Below are 17,465 nucleotides of genomic sequence, written 5' to 3'. Positions count from 1 at the left end.
ATTTCTCCTTTTAAAAGAGCTCTCCTTGTCTCATGAGTGTACACAACATGAGTGTTCTGACTCTTCCAGAAGTTGCTTGACATCTGATGACTTCATTGCTCCGATGCCCGATGAAATGAGTGCCTGTGCATTTAAACATTTCTCAGCCTTAACCCACATACACAGGAGTGCTTTGGAGACCTCAGTCCATTTTGAGAGTGTAAAGGGGTGCCAGGACCAACAAGTTTGAGAACCGCTGGGCTAAGACCGAAATGATGACAACCTGAAAGACTTTTAAGAAAGATCTAGAAGCAGACGGTAATTATCCATTCTTTTTAATTAATTTTTTTTTTTTTTTACAGGAAAAACTGCATAGAAAATCTCATGGATGAAGATGAGAAAGACAGAGCCAAGAGGTAAGATGCAGCCGTCCCCCTCCTCAGTAGAGCCCTCTGAGCCTCAAGGGTCTGCCTGGCAGAATCTCGCCGGCTTTCACTCTGTGCAGGTGAGGCCACCAGCAAGACAGGCAGCTACAGGACACACTGTCTCCATGACATACTGCAGTGCTCCGTGAGAAGCCTTCTAGACCGCTCGCTCAGCCCTGCCCCTCAGTGTGAAATGACACATTGTCTAGGACTTGCTGAGTGGTCTGGGTTTTTGTCATGCTCCCTTGTACCCCTGTTGACACTAGTCATCTTTCAGGGCTTCTGGTTACTGCTTTTCCAGGACAGACACTGCTGGACAAGGCAGGCTGACTGGAGTCCAGCGGGCCTGGATTCAAGTCCTAACTCAGTCGCCGGAGCTCTGTCTGGCTTTGGATAATAATCATGATCATTGCCACACAGTGAGCACGCAGTCATCACCCAGCACTGTGCTAAGCACTTTTGTGTACGTAGATTAGCTCAGTTTCCTCAGCTGTAGATTGGAGATGTCATAGACACCTTGCACTGTGGTTGGGTCAACTAGAAATATGAACTTGGCAGCTGGCACGTGAGAGCCACTGATAACCTGTCTATGTTGATTCCTTCATTGGACATGTATTGAATGCCTACTCGATACGCGGTGGAATCCTAACGGTGACGTGGAGCGGGTCAGGAACAGTCGAATGTCATCAGTTTCACACGATTCACCTGAGTCAGCAGTTACTGTGCCATGCTCTGGGGAAAAAACCGTGAGCAGGAAGCTCCTCAGTGGCTCACTGCAGGCCATTCGGGTGGAGGCCCAGCCACAGAGCCTCGGCAGCAGGGGACACCCTCTCTGGAGACACCCTTCATTGCAGCCTCACTGGACCAGCCTCCTCACTGTGATCTCACCCCTTTCTGCCTCTGCCACCACTTGTGTGCGGCAGGGCTCTCCATTCTCTGTGACAGCCTCATGAGCCTGCAGAGCTAAAGGGTTTGCCCACTTCCCTTCACAGAACCCACTACTTGCTTGTCACCTGCAAATGGTAGTGCCCCCAGGTACCACCCAGCTCTGTGGCTGCAGGGTAGCTGTCCTTCCATGTCACCTAGAGAGGCAGCCATGAGAACCACAAATCCCCGGCCACCCCCAGACCTGCCAGACCTGAGCCTGCAAGGCACAGGGGGAGTCTGGATTGTTTTAAACTCCCCCAATATTCCCTTTAAAAAATCAGGGAGCAGAGGAGATGGCCACAGGTATAGGCAGAACAGCCTTCATCTCAGGAATCTGGGAGATCGGCACTGGGAACTCATAGTACTCTTATCTCTACTTTTGCATATGTTTGAAAATTTCTGCAATAAAAATTCACACCAGCATCAGTACAAAGAACTCCCCCGCTGAAGTGACGGGCCCTTCACTTGGCATTGGGACCCAGGTGCTTTGCAAACTGTAGGTCACAACCTACAAGGGTTGCAAAATCCACTTGGGTCCCAAGCAACAGATGAATAGACTAGATCAGACCAGAGTAGAATTCCTCCCTCTGGGGTGTTTTGGTTTCCTCCAGCGTAGCTATGGATGCAGCACTGAAGACAGATGTGAGCTGCATTCCTGGCCTTCCCTGTGCTAGCTGATGAATTCCAACTGACCCCTCATCCCTCAAAGCCTCTGTTTTCTCACCTGCAAACACAAGGGTCATAATGTCTGTCCTGCTTTCCTCACTGGTTATTTTGGAAATTAGCTACAAAATACACTGAGTAGCACTTTTTAAGTATTCATCGTTACATGTGTGTGAATATGCAGCACACTTTGCAATAGTACATTTACAGGGCAATCTTTTTTGTGCGTGATGGAGTCTCACTCTGTTGCCCAGGCTGGAGTGTAGTGGCATGATCTTGGCTCACTGCAACCTCCCCCTCCTGGGTTCAGGCGCAGGGCATTCTTACTAGAAATGATGGAGAGAACAGCAGTGGTAGCCAGCATTCTCTGGGTGCCCACAGTACTGAGCTAAGTCCTCTTATGTGCATCATCTCATTTTATCTTCTCAACATTCCTTTGAAGTGTGTGTCATTCTTATTCCCATTTTACAGGTGAGAAGACTAAAATTCAACAAGGTTGAGTGCGTTGTCAGAGATCAGAAAGTTCTAGGAAGTGGCAGAAAGAGAACTTCAATACAGACTTCTTTGAGCTTAGACTCTATTCTTTTTTTTTTTTTTTTTTTTTTGAGACGGAGTCTCGCTCTGTAGCCCGGACTGGAGTGCAGTGGCCGGATCTCAGCTCACTGCAAGCTCCGCCTCCCAGGTTTACGCCATTCTCCTGCCTCAGCCTCCCGAGTAGCTGGGACTACAGGCGCCCGCCACCTCGCCCGGCTAGTTTTTTGTATTTTTTAGTAGAGACGGGGTTTCACGGTGTTCGCCAGGATGGTCTCGATCTCCTGACCTCGTGATCCGCCCGTCTCGGCCTCCCAAAGTGCTGGGATTACAGGCTTGAGCCACCGCGCCCGGCCTAGACTCTATTCTTATCCCCAGACCACAAGAGGCTCTTCATATAAGACCAAACCCAATCTACCTGGCTGACTAGACAGAGAGTTGTATTCTAGCGTGACTAAGGAGACCATAGGAGTTTTACTTTTGCTGTCGTCATCTTTAATATCACCCTCCAAACCCCTTCTAGTCTTATCCCTGCTTCTCTCCTGCACTGCTTACCTCTAAATCAGGAAGAGATAAAAATGCATGTTTAGGCTCTACCATACGCAGAAATCAGCAAATATAGACATGCCAAAAAAATCTGGGCTAAAAGTTCCTAGAAATAAATCAGTTTGTATGCAGTTTCTTTTCATTCATTCCCCTCCCCATTTGCTTTGGGCCATTAGCATACCTCCCCCACCCCAAAACTTCTCTGCTTGGAAATCTTTGCACAGAGACCTGTGTAGTGAGGCTGGGGCCCACACTCCTCCCTTGTCCTCAGATGGAAAAAGGGGTTTAGAACATTTGGTGGTACCCAGAAATAGCAAGGATGCAGTACCCCTCCTAACACTTGGGAACACACACACACACACACACACACCCCTAAGATTGTGTTCTTTTCAAAGTAGTTTTTATAGCAGTAACATGGGAGGCCCTTCCCCTAATCCCACCTGGAGGCCTGGCATGAATTGTTTTCACTCACCCACTATTTTTGATGAGATTAGAAATGTTTAGCTTGAGATCAAAACTCTCATTGTCTCCAGAAAACATGCTTTGTGTTAGGCAAGGCTTTCGATGCTTTAGGGAATTCATGGTATATTTGGGTTGTTTGATCAAGTATTCCAAACAAGGACACAGTTCCACTTTCTTCCGTGAATTTCCGTGTAAACCCAGAGAGTATTAACGGAGTGTCTATTGTGTGTTCAGAACTGAGTGCTCTATTCTTTAGGGAAGATGCAAAAATATAGTCCTTGTACTCAAGAAGAAAACAGCTTGATTGAGAGATATTTGTAATCCCTAGATAATGAAGTTCACAGCTTTTTTTGTGTTCCAGTTACAAGCATGTCTTTCTAATTCTGCTGTGAAAGAGTATTGTAGGGTGTGTGTGTGTATGTGTGCACGTGCATGTATGGTCACCCAGGAAGCAGTGTGGGGTAGCAGGAAGTGCACATGGTTAGAATCAGACAGGCCTGGCTTTGACTCTTGCCACTGTTTACTGTCTGTCCTTGGGCAAGTCACTAAATCTCTCTTAGCCTCAGTTTCTTCTTCTGTCAAGTGGGGTGATAATAGTAGCTACTCATTGCAGAAATTAAATGCAGCTGCGTCTAACCCGCTGGCACAGTGCAGTACCCAGTGCTGATAGGGAAAGCTAAAATTTGCAAAGCACTCACAGCCTGCCTGGAGCATTTTACATGCAGTCATTCTGCAAGCCTTACAACACCTCCTCATAAACTAGGTTATTCTTAGCCCCATTTTACAGTTGAGAAACCTGAGGCTCCGGGATCGCACAGCCAGTCGGCGGCAGGCAGGGATTCAAGTGCGCGCATCTGTTTCTAAAGTCTGGGCTCCTAACAGCGTCTATGACATTCTGTGGAATGTCACTCCTTTTGAAGCCACTCCTTTTGAGTCACCACCTTCCCAAGGGGTAAAGACAGTAAGTTCTGATAGGAATTCTTGCTTTCCAAAGAGAGCAGTTATCTAACTTTGCAGTATTGCAAAGTTACTCCATTTCTTGACGGAAATGAGCACCTGTTGGCTAAGAAGAAACTGCTTCATATTCACCTCTTCCTTTAATCCAGTGTTAAATGGGTCCATGACCTCCTCTCTCCAGTCAGCTGTGAGGTGGTTTCCGTAGTCCTATACCTTTGGTTGAGAGAGGGAGAGTAGAAGGTGAGTTTATGGCTCTGCTGCCTTTGTTTGTGAGAATCGAGAATGTCAGGCCAGATTCACTGATTCTTGGGGCTCTTAATAAAGAGCTGGTTCTGAAGCATCAACTGAACAATTTTATGATTCTTTGACTCTAATTCTTAGTCTCAATGTCAACAAAGTGGTTCAGATGAGAGGAAAGAGTTCAAACACAGCAAACAAGAAGCCTGCGCATGCCATTTTGCAGAAGCAGATATTTTAGAACGTTTGGTTATTTCTTCTGGTCCCCCAGGGTAGAGGAAAAGGATAGGGTCGTTTAATGACATGGACCAATGAATGGCTGAGACCATCCCATCTGTGTCTGTTAACTAAGTGATGTGGTGAGCAAGTGGATGCTACAGATGAGGATACATAGCATTATCCCGCCCTCAGAGCGCTGTCAGGTGAGTTAGAGATGCATTCATGAAAATAAGCGTAAAGAAGAAAAAGAAAACACTTGCTGCAGAGTCTGTTTTAGGCCAAGACAGGATGGTGATCGAAATTTGTAAGCTCAACCCTTTCAGCCAGTTGCTCTTTCAGGGAGAGGAATATGGCAAAGAAGAGAGACTGTTCTCATTTCATTTGTACCATTTCTTTGGACATAAATTCCGTGGGTCTGAAAGCAAAGCTCTGCCCAGAAAGGCTGTAGCCCCTGTGGAGGACTCCAGCCCCGTGCACACTTGCAGAGTGCCCCTGCATGCAGGCACAGTGCAGTGAGAACCCCGGGCCCTCAGCATTGGACAGTGGGCTGATGCTCCCAGCTGGAGCCTGTCATGCTAATTTTGCTGTGATTTCCTTCCATAGGCTTTGGATAGGGTTTTACTTACATCATCATAAGCTCCCACACGGGGGAAAAAAATGGCAGTAACACATCTCTGAGGCTTCCTCTTTGTTTTGTTTGATGGTTAAGGCAGCAGCAGGCATCGCGAGAATGGCATCGCGAGAATGCAGGAGGTAATAGGACATGCGATTCGTGTATATTACCTTGTAATTTCCAGATGAGTGATTCTGTTCTCAAAACAAAGGGGAAAGTAGAACTGTACTTGCAGGCAGAATGCTAATTCTTCCTGTGGCCCAGTAAACGGTGGAATGGAAAAGGGGCCTCCCTCTGCTGGGGGCTTTTGGCTTTTACCCTGCTAGCATTCTTTGATTGGCTCAGAGGAGTTGTCAGAGAAGCGTGGTGCCTGGCAGGCTTAGAAACTTGGAAATGTCTTTGCTCAAGGAGATCCAGAACCTCTCTGGGGGCATCTGAGGCAAAAGGCAGTTTACTGAAGCCTTTTCAATAATTTCAGTAAATTTTAAATTGAAAAGAGATGATCAGGAATGCACCACTTGAAAATGCTGCCTTTCTTTAGAAAAGGCTAAACGTTTCTTTTTAGAATTTTGGTGACAAGTTCCTAACTATCATGTTCCAATTAAACGGTGCCTGTGTTACCGTTAACTAAGAGTCACTATGAAATTAGGCCAGCTTCCCATTTGGGCCCAGACACTTTCTGCTAACTGTGGTTAAGAGTAAAGCTGTTCCGTTGCTTCTCGGGAGAATAGACAGCCTCAGCTGCTCTCAGTCACCCCCAGATGCTTTGCTAAGTCTCTGCAATAGTTCCCCAAGTTCTCCATGAGATGAGGATAGCATCAGCCCGCCCTGCTGGGGTGACTTTTCTCCCCACATAGCCAGATGACATCTTTTTTTTTTTCTCTTTTTCTTTTGAGACAGAGACTCTCACTCCGTTGCCCAGGCTGGAGTGCAATGGTGTGATCTCGGCTCACTGCAACCTCTGCCTCCTGGGTTCAAGTGATTCTCCTGCCACGGCCTCCCAAGTAGCTGGGATTACAGGCACCCGCCACCATGTCTGGCTAATTTTGTATTTGTAGTAGAGTTGGGTTTCACCATGTTGGCCAGGCTGGTCTTGAACTCCTGACCTCAAGTGTTCCACCTGCCTCAGCCTCCCAAACTGTTGGGATTACAGGCGTGAGCCACCATGCCCAGCCTCATGTCTTCTTCTTACACCAAACTTCTTGAGATTCTGAGCCCAGTGATGCCTCCAAACCCCGTGGCCTCAGTGTGCAGGGATGCTGCCTGGGTTATGGAAGTGAGGAATTGTGCACCTGTCTCCAGGCTCTAAGCCTGGGCACAGGAGGGGGACTGCACTGACCTTAGATGGACCTTGTTTTATGCCAACGTTACCCAAAATATATTCTGGAGAATATTAATCCCAGGAAATGCCCCCAAAGTAATTGTGGAGTGTATGTTTACTGTTTCTCCCTTGTGGAGAATTTCAGGGCTTCTCAGCACATTAAAGGTGCTAAGACTGCAATGAGCAAATAACCAAAAATCATACAATCCTGCATTTAAAAAATTATCTTGAAAAATAAAAACATAGCAGCAAGGAAATAACCTCCTCTGGCATGGTCCTTCCCCTTTCTTCGAGTAATTCTTCATGATTTTCCACAGAAGACCCATTGACCAACACTATCTCAGGCAATAGATATGTCAGCTGTATTCCCATTATAATTTTACATTTTCTTATACATAAAAAGTTCCAAAACAACATTTGAAAAATTCTGAAATGTTTAAAGATGCAAGCAAAGATTATTTATTATTTATTTATTTATTTATTTATTTATTTATTTATCGAGATGGAGTTTTGTTCTTGTTGTCCAGGCTAGAGTGCAGTGGCGCAATCATGGCTCACTGCAACCTCCGTTGCCCGGGTTCAAGCGATTCTCCTGCCCAGCCACAGAGATCATTTATAATCAGAGCACCTGGAGATAGCCACTGTTAATATTATAGCATATTCCCTATCAGCCTTTTTCATACTTTTCCATTCAATTTCTTTTTTTTTTTTCTTTTTTTTTGAGGCAGAGTCTAGCTCTGTTGCCCAGGCTGTAGTGTGGTGCAGTGGCACGATGTCGGCTCACTGCAACCTCTACCTCCCGGGTTCAAGCCATCCTCCTGCCTCAGCCTTCCGAGTAGCTGGGATTATAGGCATGCACCACCATGCCTGGCTAATTTTTGTATTTTTAGTAGAGATGGGGTTTCACCATGTTGGCCAGGCTGGTCTCAAACTCCTGGCCTCAAGTGATCCACCAGCCTTGGCCTCCCAGAGTGCTGGAATTACAGGCGTGAGCCACAGCGCCCGGCTTCCATTCTGTTTTAATAGGAATGTTCACAGATGCTCTTTGTTAATGTGGATGACCAGCTCTAATGTATTCTTTAGAAAAGTTCACCTTTTATGGACAGCACTGTCTTCACTGAGCATCACATGCTGCAGTTGCCTCTTAAAACTGTGAGCACCTATTTGGTATATTTCAGTTCTACCAGAAATTTGTGTTCCTTCTACAATCTCAGTCTTAGGCACTGTGGAGACTACAAAAGAAGGATAAGGCCTAGTCCTGATATGCCTTCTAGAAAGGTTCAGTTTGCTCCGTTTATAAAACTCGGATTTGAGTTTTATAAACTCACCCTTTTCAGTTCCTGTCCCATCCTATAATGCAGAGCTAGTGACCCCAGGTAAGATACGCCAGATTTCCCCATCTAGAAGGAACCTGGGTATCAGTGAGTCTTTGGTTTAGGCATGAACTATTCTGGGTTTCTGTTGCTATGTAACAAACCACGCCAAAGTGTGAGGGATTAAAGCAATGGCATTCATTTTGCTTATGGATCTTTAACTAGGATAGGGCTTGGCGAGGAGTGCCTGTTTTGTTCCAGGTGGTATCAGCCAGAGTAGCTCAAAGATGGTGGGTAGAACCCTCTGAAGATGCGCTCACTCCTACACCTTTGGTTGATGTTGGCTTTCAACCAGCACATCCACTAAAAGTAGCTTTCCCTATGGAGATATGGCTTCCTCACAACACGTGGTTGCATTCAAGGGCGAGTGTCATGGGGAAGCTCCATCTCCTCTTAGTCCCTGGCTTTGGAAGTCAAACATTGTCACTGCTGCTGCTATCTATTCATTAGGAGCCAATAGCCAAAGCCAGCCTATATTCAAGGGAAGGAGAATTAGAACCCATCTTTTGATAAGAGAGCTTCCGAGAATTTAAAATGCTGTATGTCAGAATCACCATATCAATGTCCTCACTATTTTTTAAGAGGAAACTGAGGTCTGTGGGGTTGGGAGTGCCTTGCTTACTCTCTCCTGGCTTAGATGCAGAACGAGGATGAGAACTCACATCTTCTGAAGCCTGTCTAATGCTCATCTCAGCCAAGCCAAATCGTCTGGATTCTCCTGTTCCCTCCACCACTCTTTATCTCGTGGTCGGAACTGGGAACATGAAAATAGGATGCCTCATAGAATGCTTTTAGCTCCTCACCATAGAGACCCTCCAAGGACAAGAAGTCACTCTTCAGAGAACTGCACATCTGTTTGCATAGCTACTACTGTACCTCTTATTCATACACCAGCTCTTTTTGGCAGCAAGGCAGCCTGCTGGTGCTTCCTTCAGCAGTTCTGAACATAGCTTTCCAACTCGATTGGAAAGCATTTAATTTATGAACTTTCACTCCATTTGATCAACTGTGTTTGATTCGGAGAGCATCTTCTGTATTCCCCCATCAGGATGTCTCTGTTAACTCAGTTAACAGAACTAGACTTAGTGGAGCCAGTTTAAAAGATGGCACCCTTGGGAAGAGGCACCAGGAAAAGCATCCTAGTAGCAGGGAAGCCTCGTAGATGTTATGGATAGTTTCCCAGTGGATGCCAGAGATGCATAAGCTGAAGATATTGCCAGCCAGAGCAGTCCACACTTGAAATGGATTAAAGGAAGAGCCTGCTAGGAATGGTAGTTTTTTTCCCCCCTCTTTTCTCTTTTTACTGCTTTTTATCCTCATTCCTGATCCAGCTCAAAGATGAGGAATTCCAGTTCAATGGTTTTTAATTTTTTCCCAAGGGAAACGTAGGACTTAGGACTTTTGGTGATGTATAAAATGCACCTGGACCACTATGCATGTTCTTGTGAGTTTAAGGAAGAGAGAGGGCCAAGGACACAAACTTGGGGGTGCACGTTGACATTCACCTGCATGCTCAAACTATTCTTGGCACAGGGCCTCGCCCAGCAGGATGGGAAATGAGCATCTTCCTTCCTCCTCTGTGCCACAGGCCCCTCAGAAGGACCTGATCCCCATCCCAGCCACAGTCATGCCTCTTGGGCAGCTGGGTGTGAAGTCCAGTCTTGCACACTTAGTGTGCACACCTGTGTCATCTGTTCACCAAGAAGGAGGGGAGAGAAGCGTTGAGTATGGTGTATATAATATGCGTCTGTCTTACAAAATCCTCTCAGAGAAGGGCCTCCAAGGTTCCACCTGTGGGAGAAACCCGAGGGGTGTGGGTGTGGGTGTGTGCGTGGCGCTTTGCCTTGGAACCATGGCCCTCTCCTGCCTTGCACTATGTGGTGACTCTCCTTCCTTCGGCCCTCCTGAAATACCATAGACACAGCCCCTTTGTAAGAGTGTGGGGCTACTGTGCTAGGACTCACTTGGATCCTGAGCTGCAAGTACAACCCTCCTCCGGAATCCCAGAGTTCTGGAGAGCTACGCCTGAGGCGCACATCTCCTCTCAGAGGGTAGGGAAGCATAGGACAGTAGTTTTATTGGGTTAGTAAAACTCCGTGTTGATGTGCAATGGCGGATTCCTTTTGATGCTTTTTTAATGTTAGCTCATTCCAGAGTGATACACTAATACCAAGGGAAGAAGGGCCTGCCCAGTTCATCTGTCATTCTCTTTGTTCTGCAAGAACTACCCAGAAATATGTTTCTTCAAGAGCCTCTTATAATTATAGTCCAGCTCACCCCATATGCTTTTCTGCAAAAGGATCTTATTAACAGCCCCTGCCACCAGGCTTTTATATTCTGTGTTCCCACCCTTTGATTCCTATGGGTCTTTTAGAAACTCACTAAAAAATATATGAAAAGATACACAAGAGTTTTGGATCTTGGTAAGATGGAGTTAGCCTACTCTGTCCTGTCCATTACAATGAATGCAGCTGTAAAGCCTGAGCAGAATTCATGAAACAGCTATTTGAGGACCCTGAAGAGTAAATAGTAGGGTGCAGATTGGGGAAGCACTACCAAACCAGCAGCGAGTTCACCATTTTTTCCCCTGTAATATCTCCTAGCATAGACGCAATGCCCCACACCCAGAAGTGGGCCTCTGCTGACAGAGAGGACCAAGAGCTCTAGTACTGGCTTAAGGAGCAGGAACAAGGTCTCCTAATGCTCAGATTGTGCAAGGTTAAATCTGTCCTTTTTTGTTTTTTCTCTATTTCCTTGCATCCTGGAAGCAATCCTCCAACAGCAGCACAGCAGGAGCAGCAATGACAATCAGAATCCACATGAAAACTTTTATGCAGAGGGCAGGGAACCTCTCTCCAGACAGAGCAGCTACACTTCCAAGAGGGTGGGATGAAACCCTGCTGCTTTCTTCCCCCTTGCTGTCTATCTTCCTACTGCTTGGCCCCAGATGAAAGCGCAGATGTAGGTAGTATGAGGCAGGGCAGGATAAATAGAGCCAGCTTTCTGGCCAATGGAACAGAAAGGGAGCCTGGGAACCAGAAGGTACTGGGCAGATTTCAGAGAGGGAGGTGCTCAGGAAAGTGACTCTGTAAAGTTGGTTGTGAGTTTCTGCGCTGATCCCTGAGCTGAATCTGCATGGATCTGATCTTAAGCAGCATACCGTAGACCCTCAGGTCTGAACTTCAGAATAGACCACCACCCAAGGTCTAAGACTGGCCATGTGGAACATATTTTAGTAGCACTATGGATTTCTCATCAGAAACCAGGGAAGCCTTCTGATAGGAGTACAATATTTTTTAAATGTTGAAAGAAAAGAGCTATTAATCCAGAATTCTACATGCAGTGAAAATATCCTTCAGGAATGAAGGTAAAATGAAGATATTCTCAAATGAATGAAAACTTCCTGTCCAGAGACCTGCTCTGAGAGAGTTACTAAAGGTTTTTTCAGCAGAAAGAAAATGACACTAAATAGAAACTTGGAATAGGAAGAATAAAGGAAGAATAACAGAAATGGCAAATATTTGACAAAAACAGCATAATCTGATAGGGTATTCAGTGTATGTATAGACAGCACATAAGACAATTGCTGCATAAAAAAGGGGGGGAAGGTAGAGGGGGCTGTATAGAGAAAAGTTTCTAGATTCCATTTGAAATAATAAAATATTCTACGTGGACTTTGAAAAGACAAGTTTATATATTACAATCCCTAAAATTATTACTAAAAGTCATACAAAGAAATATAGAGGGCAAAGAAATAGATAAATTAAAATGGAATACTAAAAAATGTTTAAATAATCCAAAAGAAATCAGGAAAGGAGAAATAACCCAAACAAAGAATGAACAAACAGAAAACATGTTAAAACAGAAGATATAAATCCAAGCATATCAGTGATTACATTAAATACAAATTGTCTAAATATGCCAACTAAAAAACAGATTTTGTTGCAATGATTTTTTTTTCAATAACTAAATACCTAAATATATGCTGTCCGCAAGACAGTCAACTCAAATATGATGGTATAGATAGAGGGTAAAAGTAAAACTATGGAAAATGATATACCACATAAACACTAATTAAAGAAAGCCAGAATGGTTCTATTAATATTAAATGAAATAGATTTCAGAGCAATGAAATTTACTAGGAATAAAGAGTGACATTACATAATGATAAAGGATCAATTCGCCAAGAACAGATAACAATTCTAATATGTATACACCTAAAAACAAAGCTTCAAAGTACATGAAGCACAACCTGAAGAAGTTAGATGAGTCTTTAATATGCTCCTCTTAGGAATAGAACTAGTAGAGTAAACTTCAGCAAGGATATAGAAGAATTGAAAAATACCATCAGCCAACAGAATCTGATTAGTATTTGTACAACATTCCACTCAACAATAGCAGAATACACATATTTTCAAGTACATATTGAACATTTACCAAGGTAGACCAAACCTTGCTTCATAAAACAAATGTAAATAAATTCAGATGAAAAAGTAGAAACAGAAAGATAGCAGGAAAAATATCTCCACATCTTGGAAATTAAACAACGAACTTTGTAGTAATCCATGGGTCAAAGAGAAAGTCTCAACGATATTAGAAAATATTTTACTTGAATAGAAATGAACATATAACATTTCAAAATTAGTGGGTTGCCGCTAAAGCAATGCTTAGAGGGAAACTTGCAACATTAAATGCTCATATTAGAAAAAAAGGAAAGGTCTCAAATCAACAAGTAACCTTCTACCCTAAGAAACTAGAAACAGAAAAGTAAGATAAACTCACAGCAAGAAAGATGGAAATTAGATATAAACACAGAAAGTAATAAAATTAAAAACAGAAAAACAATACAGAAAAATCAACTAAACTAAAAGGTGGCTTTTTTTTTTTTTTTAAATATATAGAGTTTTAGTGACCTTCTATAGTCTGTGTTGACATACACTAATATTTTAACTGTGAGACTGAATTAATTGAATATTGGATATTGAGCCAAATTAGTCCAAAAAGTTAAATCACTTAAACTGTTTAGAATTCAAGGTGGCTTTTTAAAAGATTGGCCGGGCATAGTGGCTCATGCCTGTAATCCCAGCAGTTTGGGAGGCCGAGATTGGGGGATCACTTGAGGTCAGGAGTTCAAGACCAGCCTGACCACCATGCTGAAACCCCGTCTCTACTAAAAATACAAAAATTAGGCGTGGTGGCAGGCGCCTGTAATTCCAACTACTTGGTAGGCTGAGGCAGGAGAATCGCTTGAACCTGGGAGGTTGAGGTTGCAACGAGCCGAGATCATGCCATTGCACTTCATCCTGGGTGACAAGAGCGAAACTCCATCTAAAAAAAATAATAAAAATAATATAAAGTCAATAAAATTGGTAAGTCTGTCAAGGGATTGAAAAAGGCACAATTTATCAATAGCAGGAATAAGAAGGGGTATCATTAGATATTCTGAGAAATTCAAAGGGCCATAAAGAAATACTATGAACAATTAGATCCACATAAAATCCAACCACTTAGATGAGATGGGCCAATTACTTAAAAACCACAACTACCAAACTCACAAAAGATGAAAGAGAAAACCTAGAGTCCTATAACTAAGAAATTGAACTTGTATTTGAAAACCTGAACAGGAAATCTCCAGACCCAGATGATTTCACTGGTGAATTCTGCCAAACATTAAAAGAAGAAATGTCACCAGTTCTGTTCACAGTCTTCCAGAAAGTTGAAGATGAGGAAGTACTTTCCAATTTATTTTATGATACCAGCATTACCCAAAGACAGTATGAGAAAGGAAATCTGCAGAACAGCATTTTTCATAAGTGTAGATACAGAATTTCTCAACAAAACATTAGCAAACTATTTCCAACTATATATACATATATTTTTAAAATTATGATCAAGTGGAGCTTATCTAGGAAATGCAAGGCTATTCAGAATTCAAAAATCAATGTAATCCACTATGTTATGAAGTTATAAAAGAAAAATCACATGATTATATCAATTGATGCAGAAAAAGACTTTGGCAAAATGCAACATCTATTCATGAAATAAAAATCAATACTTAAAATAGATTATAAATCTAAATGTAAAATACATAAAACTATAAAATCATAAGAAACAAAGATAGGAGATAGTCTTTGTAGTCTATAAGGTTAGACAAAGAGTTCCTAGACCTAACCCCAAAAGTACAACTCATAAGAGAAAAAACTGTTAACCTGGACCTCATCAAAATTAAAAACTCACTCTGTAAGTTACTATTAAGAGAATGAAAAAGCAAGCAATAGTTGGGTAGAAAATACTGACAAATCACATATCTGACAAAAGACTTGTGTCCAGAAAATACAAGCAACTCTCAAAACTCAATAGTAAGGAAGTAGACAACCCAATTTTAAAATGGGCAAAAGATATGAACAGATGCTTCCTCAAAGAGGGTCTACAGATGTCAAAAAAGTGAAAAGATGTCCACTGCCATTAGCCATTAGAGACATGCAAATTAAGCCGCTAATAATGTACCACCTCAACTTTCTTAGATTAGCTAAAATATAAAGTACTGATAGTATTAATTCCCTTTAAGGTTGTAGAACACTGGATCATTCCTACATTGCTGGTAGAGAGGTAGAATGGCATGGCCACTCTGGAAAACAGTTTGGTCGTTTCTTATAAACATATAGTTTCCATATGACCCAGATGTTCTAGTCCTGGGTTCTTCAGAAAAATACAAACACATTCACTGAAAAACCTGTACACCAATGGGCATAGCAGCTCTATTCATAATTACCCAAACTGGAAACAATCCAAATTTCTTCAATGGGTGAATGCATAAACTGGCTGTGGAACACCCACACAGTAGAAAACTACTCACCAACGAGAAGGCACACGGTATTGACAGACCCAAGTTGGATAAATCTCAAAGGCATTATGCTGGGTAGAAGCAACCAGGCTCAGAAGGTTACATGCTCTAGGATTATACTTTTATGACATTCTCGAAAAGAGAGCATAGGGATGGAGAAGAGAGGAGAGCTGGCCAGGGTTTTTGGGGAGTGGAGGGCATGAGAGAGTTTTGTAGAGAGCTGTCTCGTGTCTTGATGGTGATGACTGTTCCACACATTTATACATGCGCTAAAACGCATAGAACCGTGCCCCTGAAGAAAAAGGCTCGCTGTGTGTTAATTTTAAGGAAAAACAAAAAACAAACGTTTTAAAGCATCCAGCATCAGCGTCACTTTTTCGAGACTAATGAAATTTGACTGAACCTCACTTGGCTCTTTCCCTGCATCCCCTGCTGTGGTCGCCGGGGAGCAGCAGTGCAGTGCTGTGCTTTGGGGTGGAGGAACCTGCTGGACCCTTCCTGTCTCTACTCACTTCCCATTAAGTTGGGTTCCTCATCCTCTTCTGAGGACTCATTTCATTTCCTTTCCCTTTCCCCACTCATCCAAAAGCTCAGACCAGGTTTGCTTGGTCTGCCATTCACGGCTGTGCCATCAGCCTCCCCCTGCCTCCCCACCCTATCCTTTCCTTCTCCAGTTGAGCCCGACTCTGCTGCCAGACTTGACCACCTGGTTTTCCCCTGGGCTGTCCTCTCCACTCCTAACCATGCACCTCTCGAAGCTATCTCATATGCTTGCCTCTGGGGACTCTGTGGCTGGGCTCCCTCCTTGGTGAGCACCCTTGACAATTCGTTGGAACTTCTCACCGGGCGGTAGTGTATTGCACACCCTGTACCAGCTTCTGAGGAGTGAGTTCAGTCTCTTCCTCTAGACACTGAGCTGCTTTTAGCTGAGGGCCAAGACCTCTTTACTGGTGCCTCCTCCATATTGCTTGATGGAGCGCCTTGTGCACAGAAGGTGCAAATCAGAGAATATAGAACAAAGGATATTCTTCCTGTCTCTCATTGCCCTGGTCCAGAGAACCCTCAAGTCAGAAGTGGAAGAGGCCCTGTCAAAGGGGGAGGGAGTGGGGAGATGTTAGTCAAAGGGTAAAAAGCTTCGGTTAGACAGGAGGAATCAGGTTTTGAAGTCTGTTGCACAGCAGGGTGACTATAGTTAATAACAACATACAGTGTTGTATATTTCAAAATTGCAAGGAGAGTAAATGTCAGATGTCTCACCACAAATAAGTGAAGTGACAGATATGGTAATTAGCTTAATTCAATCATTCCATGTTGTGTATATATACATCTAAACATCTCATTGTACCCCATAAACATGTACCGTTATTACGGGTCCTGGAAGGTAACCTGTCCCCCACTTCCCTGGAGGTCTGTCTGTATTGCATTTAATAAATAGATGTTTGAGTTCCACCCATGGGGGCCCTTCTGCCTCAATCCCCTACTATGTGTATCCAGATAGGCTAGTTGTGCTGTGTGGCACACAATCCCCAAATCTCATTAAAGCTGATGTGCTCATCACACAGCTGCTGGGCCCTTGCTGTAAAGTGTCCTCACCCAAGGACCCAGGCTGAGAGAGGCTTCACCTCCCATCACCAAGGGAGGTGACTGGAAAAAGGAATGAGGCAGATTTTGCACTGACTCTTCATGCTTCTCCCTGGGAACCGACACATGGCACTTGTGCCTACATGTTCTTGGCCGAGCGAAGGGGCAGGGAAGCGCAATCCTACTGTGTCTAGAAGACAAACTGGAAATATTTGGTGAACAGAAATCCTGACACCACAGGTGACCACCGCAGTGGGAGAGGCCGCTCCTCCTAGGAGCGGAAGTGAGGGTCACAGTCTTCCCTTGATTTCCTGCAGTATCTTCCCCAAGAGGGAACGCAAACACCAGCCTCCTGTTAGTGTGTGGCACTGTTTCTCTGCATGGTGTGCTTAGTTTTTGTGCTATAAACTCAAGCAGCCAGAATTAGTCACTCTCAGTTCTGTGTTCCCAGAACACTGGGTCCATAGGTCCATAACAGATCATGCCACAGTGATTTGGAGGGAGCTGTAGGAAGTGGCAGGAGGGTGCACAGCCTCACAGTGTGGGCCCTGGGCAGCCTGTGCCACCACTTCCCAGACCTGTGATGTTGGTGAGTTACACGGCCTCTCAGTGCCGCGCTCCTTCCCCTTGGAATGGAAATGCAATAGTACCTGCCTTAAAGGGTTGCCATGAGGATTGAAGGAATGAATGGATGTAAAACTCTTAACATGGTGCCCGTTACATACATAGTAAGTGCCCAGCAAATGTTACCTGTGTAACCCGACCCAAACTCCCAAGATGCCCGATG

General features: G+C 44.0%; 1 protein-coding gene across 2 annotated transcripts in view; it reads left to right on the top strand.

Annotated features, from left to right (window-relative positions):
- Positions 1 to 17,465, top strand: part of NPAS2 (neuronal PAS domain protein 2) — a 175,712-nt gene that overhangs the window by 81,997 nt on the left and 76,250 nt on the right. For both annotated transcript variants that reach the window (XM_025354429.1, XM_025354430.1), the window contains exon 2: positions 342 to 395. In XM_025354429.1, coding sequence (XP_025210214.1) covers positions 342 to 395 — 54 coding nt within the window. The remainder of the gene's footprint in view (positions 1 to 341; positions 396 to 17,465) is intronic.

The sequence above is a fragment of the Theropithecus gelada genome, chromosome 13, assembly GCF_003255815.1.
Source record: "Theropithecus gelada isolate Dixy chromosome 13, Tgel_1.0, whole genome shotgun sequence".
Classification (NCBI taxonomy): Eukaryota; Metazoa; Chordata; class Mammalia; order Primates; family Cercopithecidae; genus Theropithecus; species Theropithecus gelada.
The sequence above is the reverse complement of the archived record's forward strand: the minus strand, read 5'-3'. Positions and strand labels throughout refer to the sequence as shown.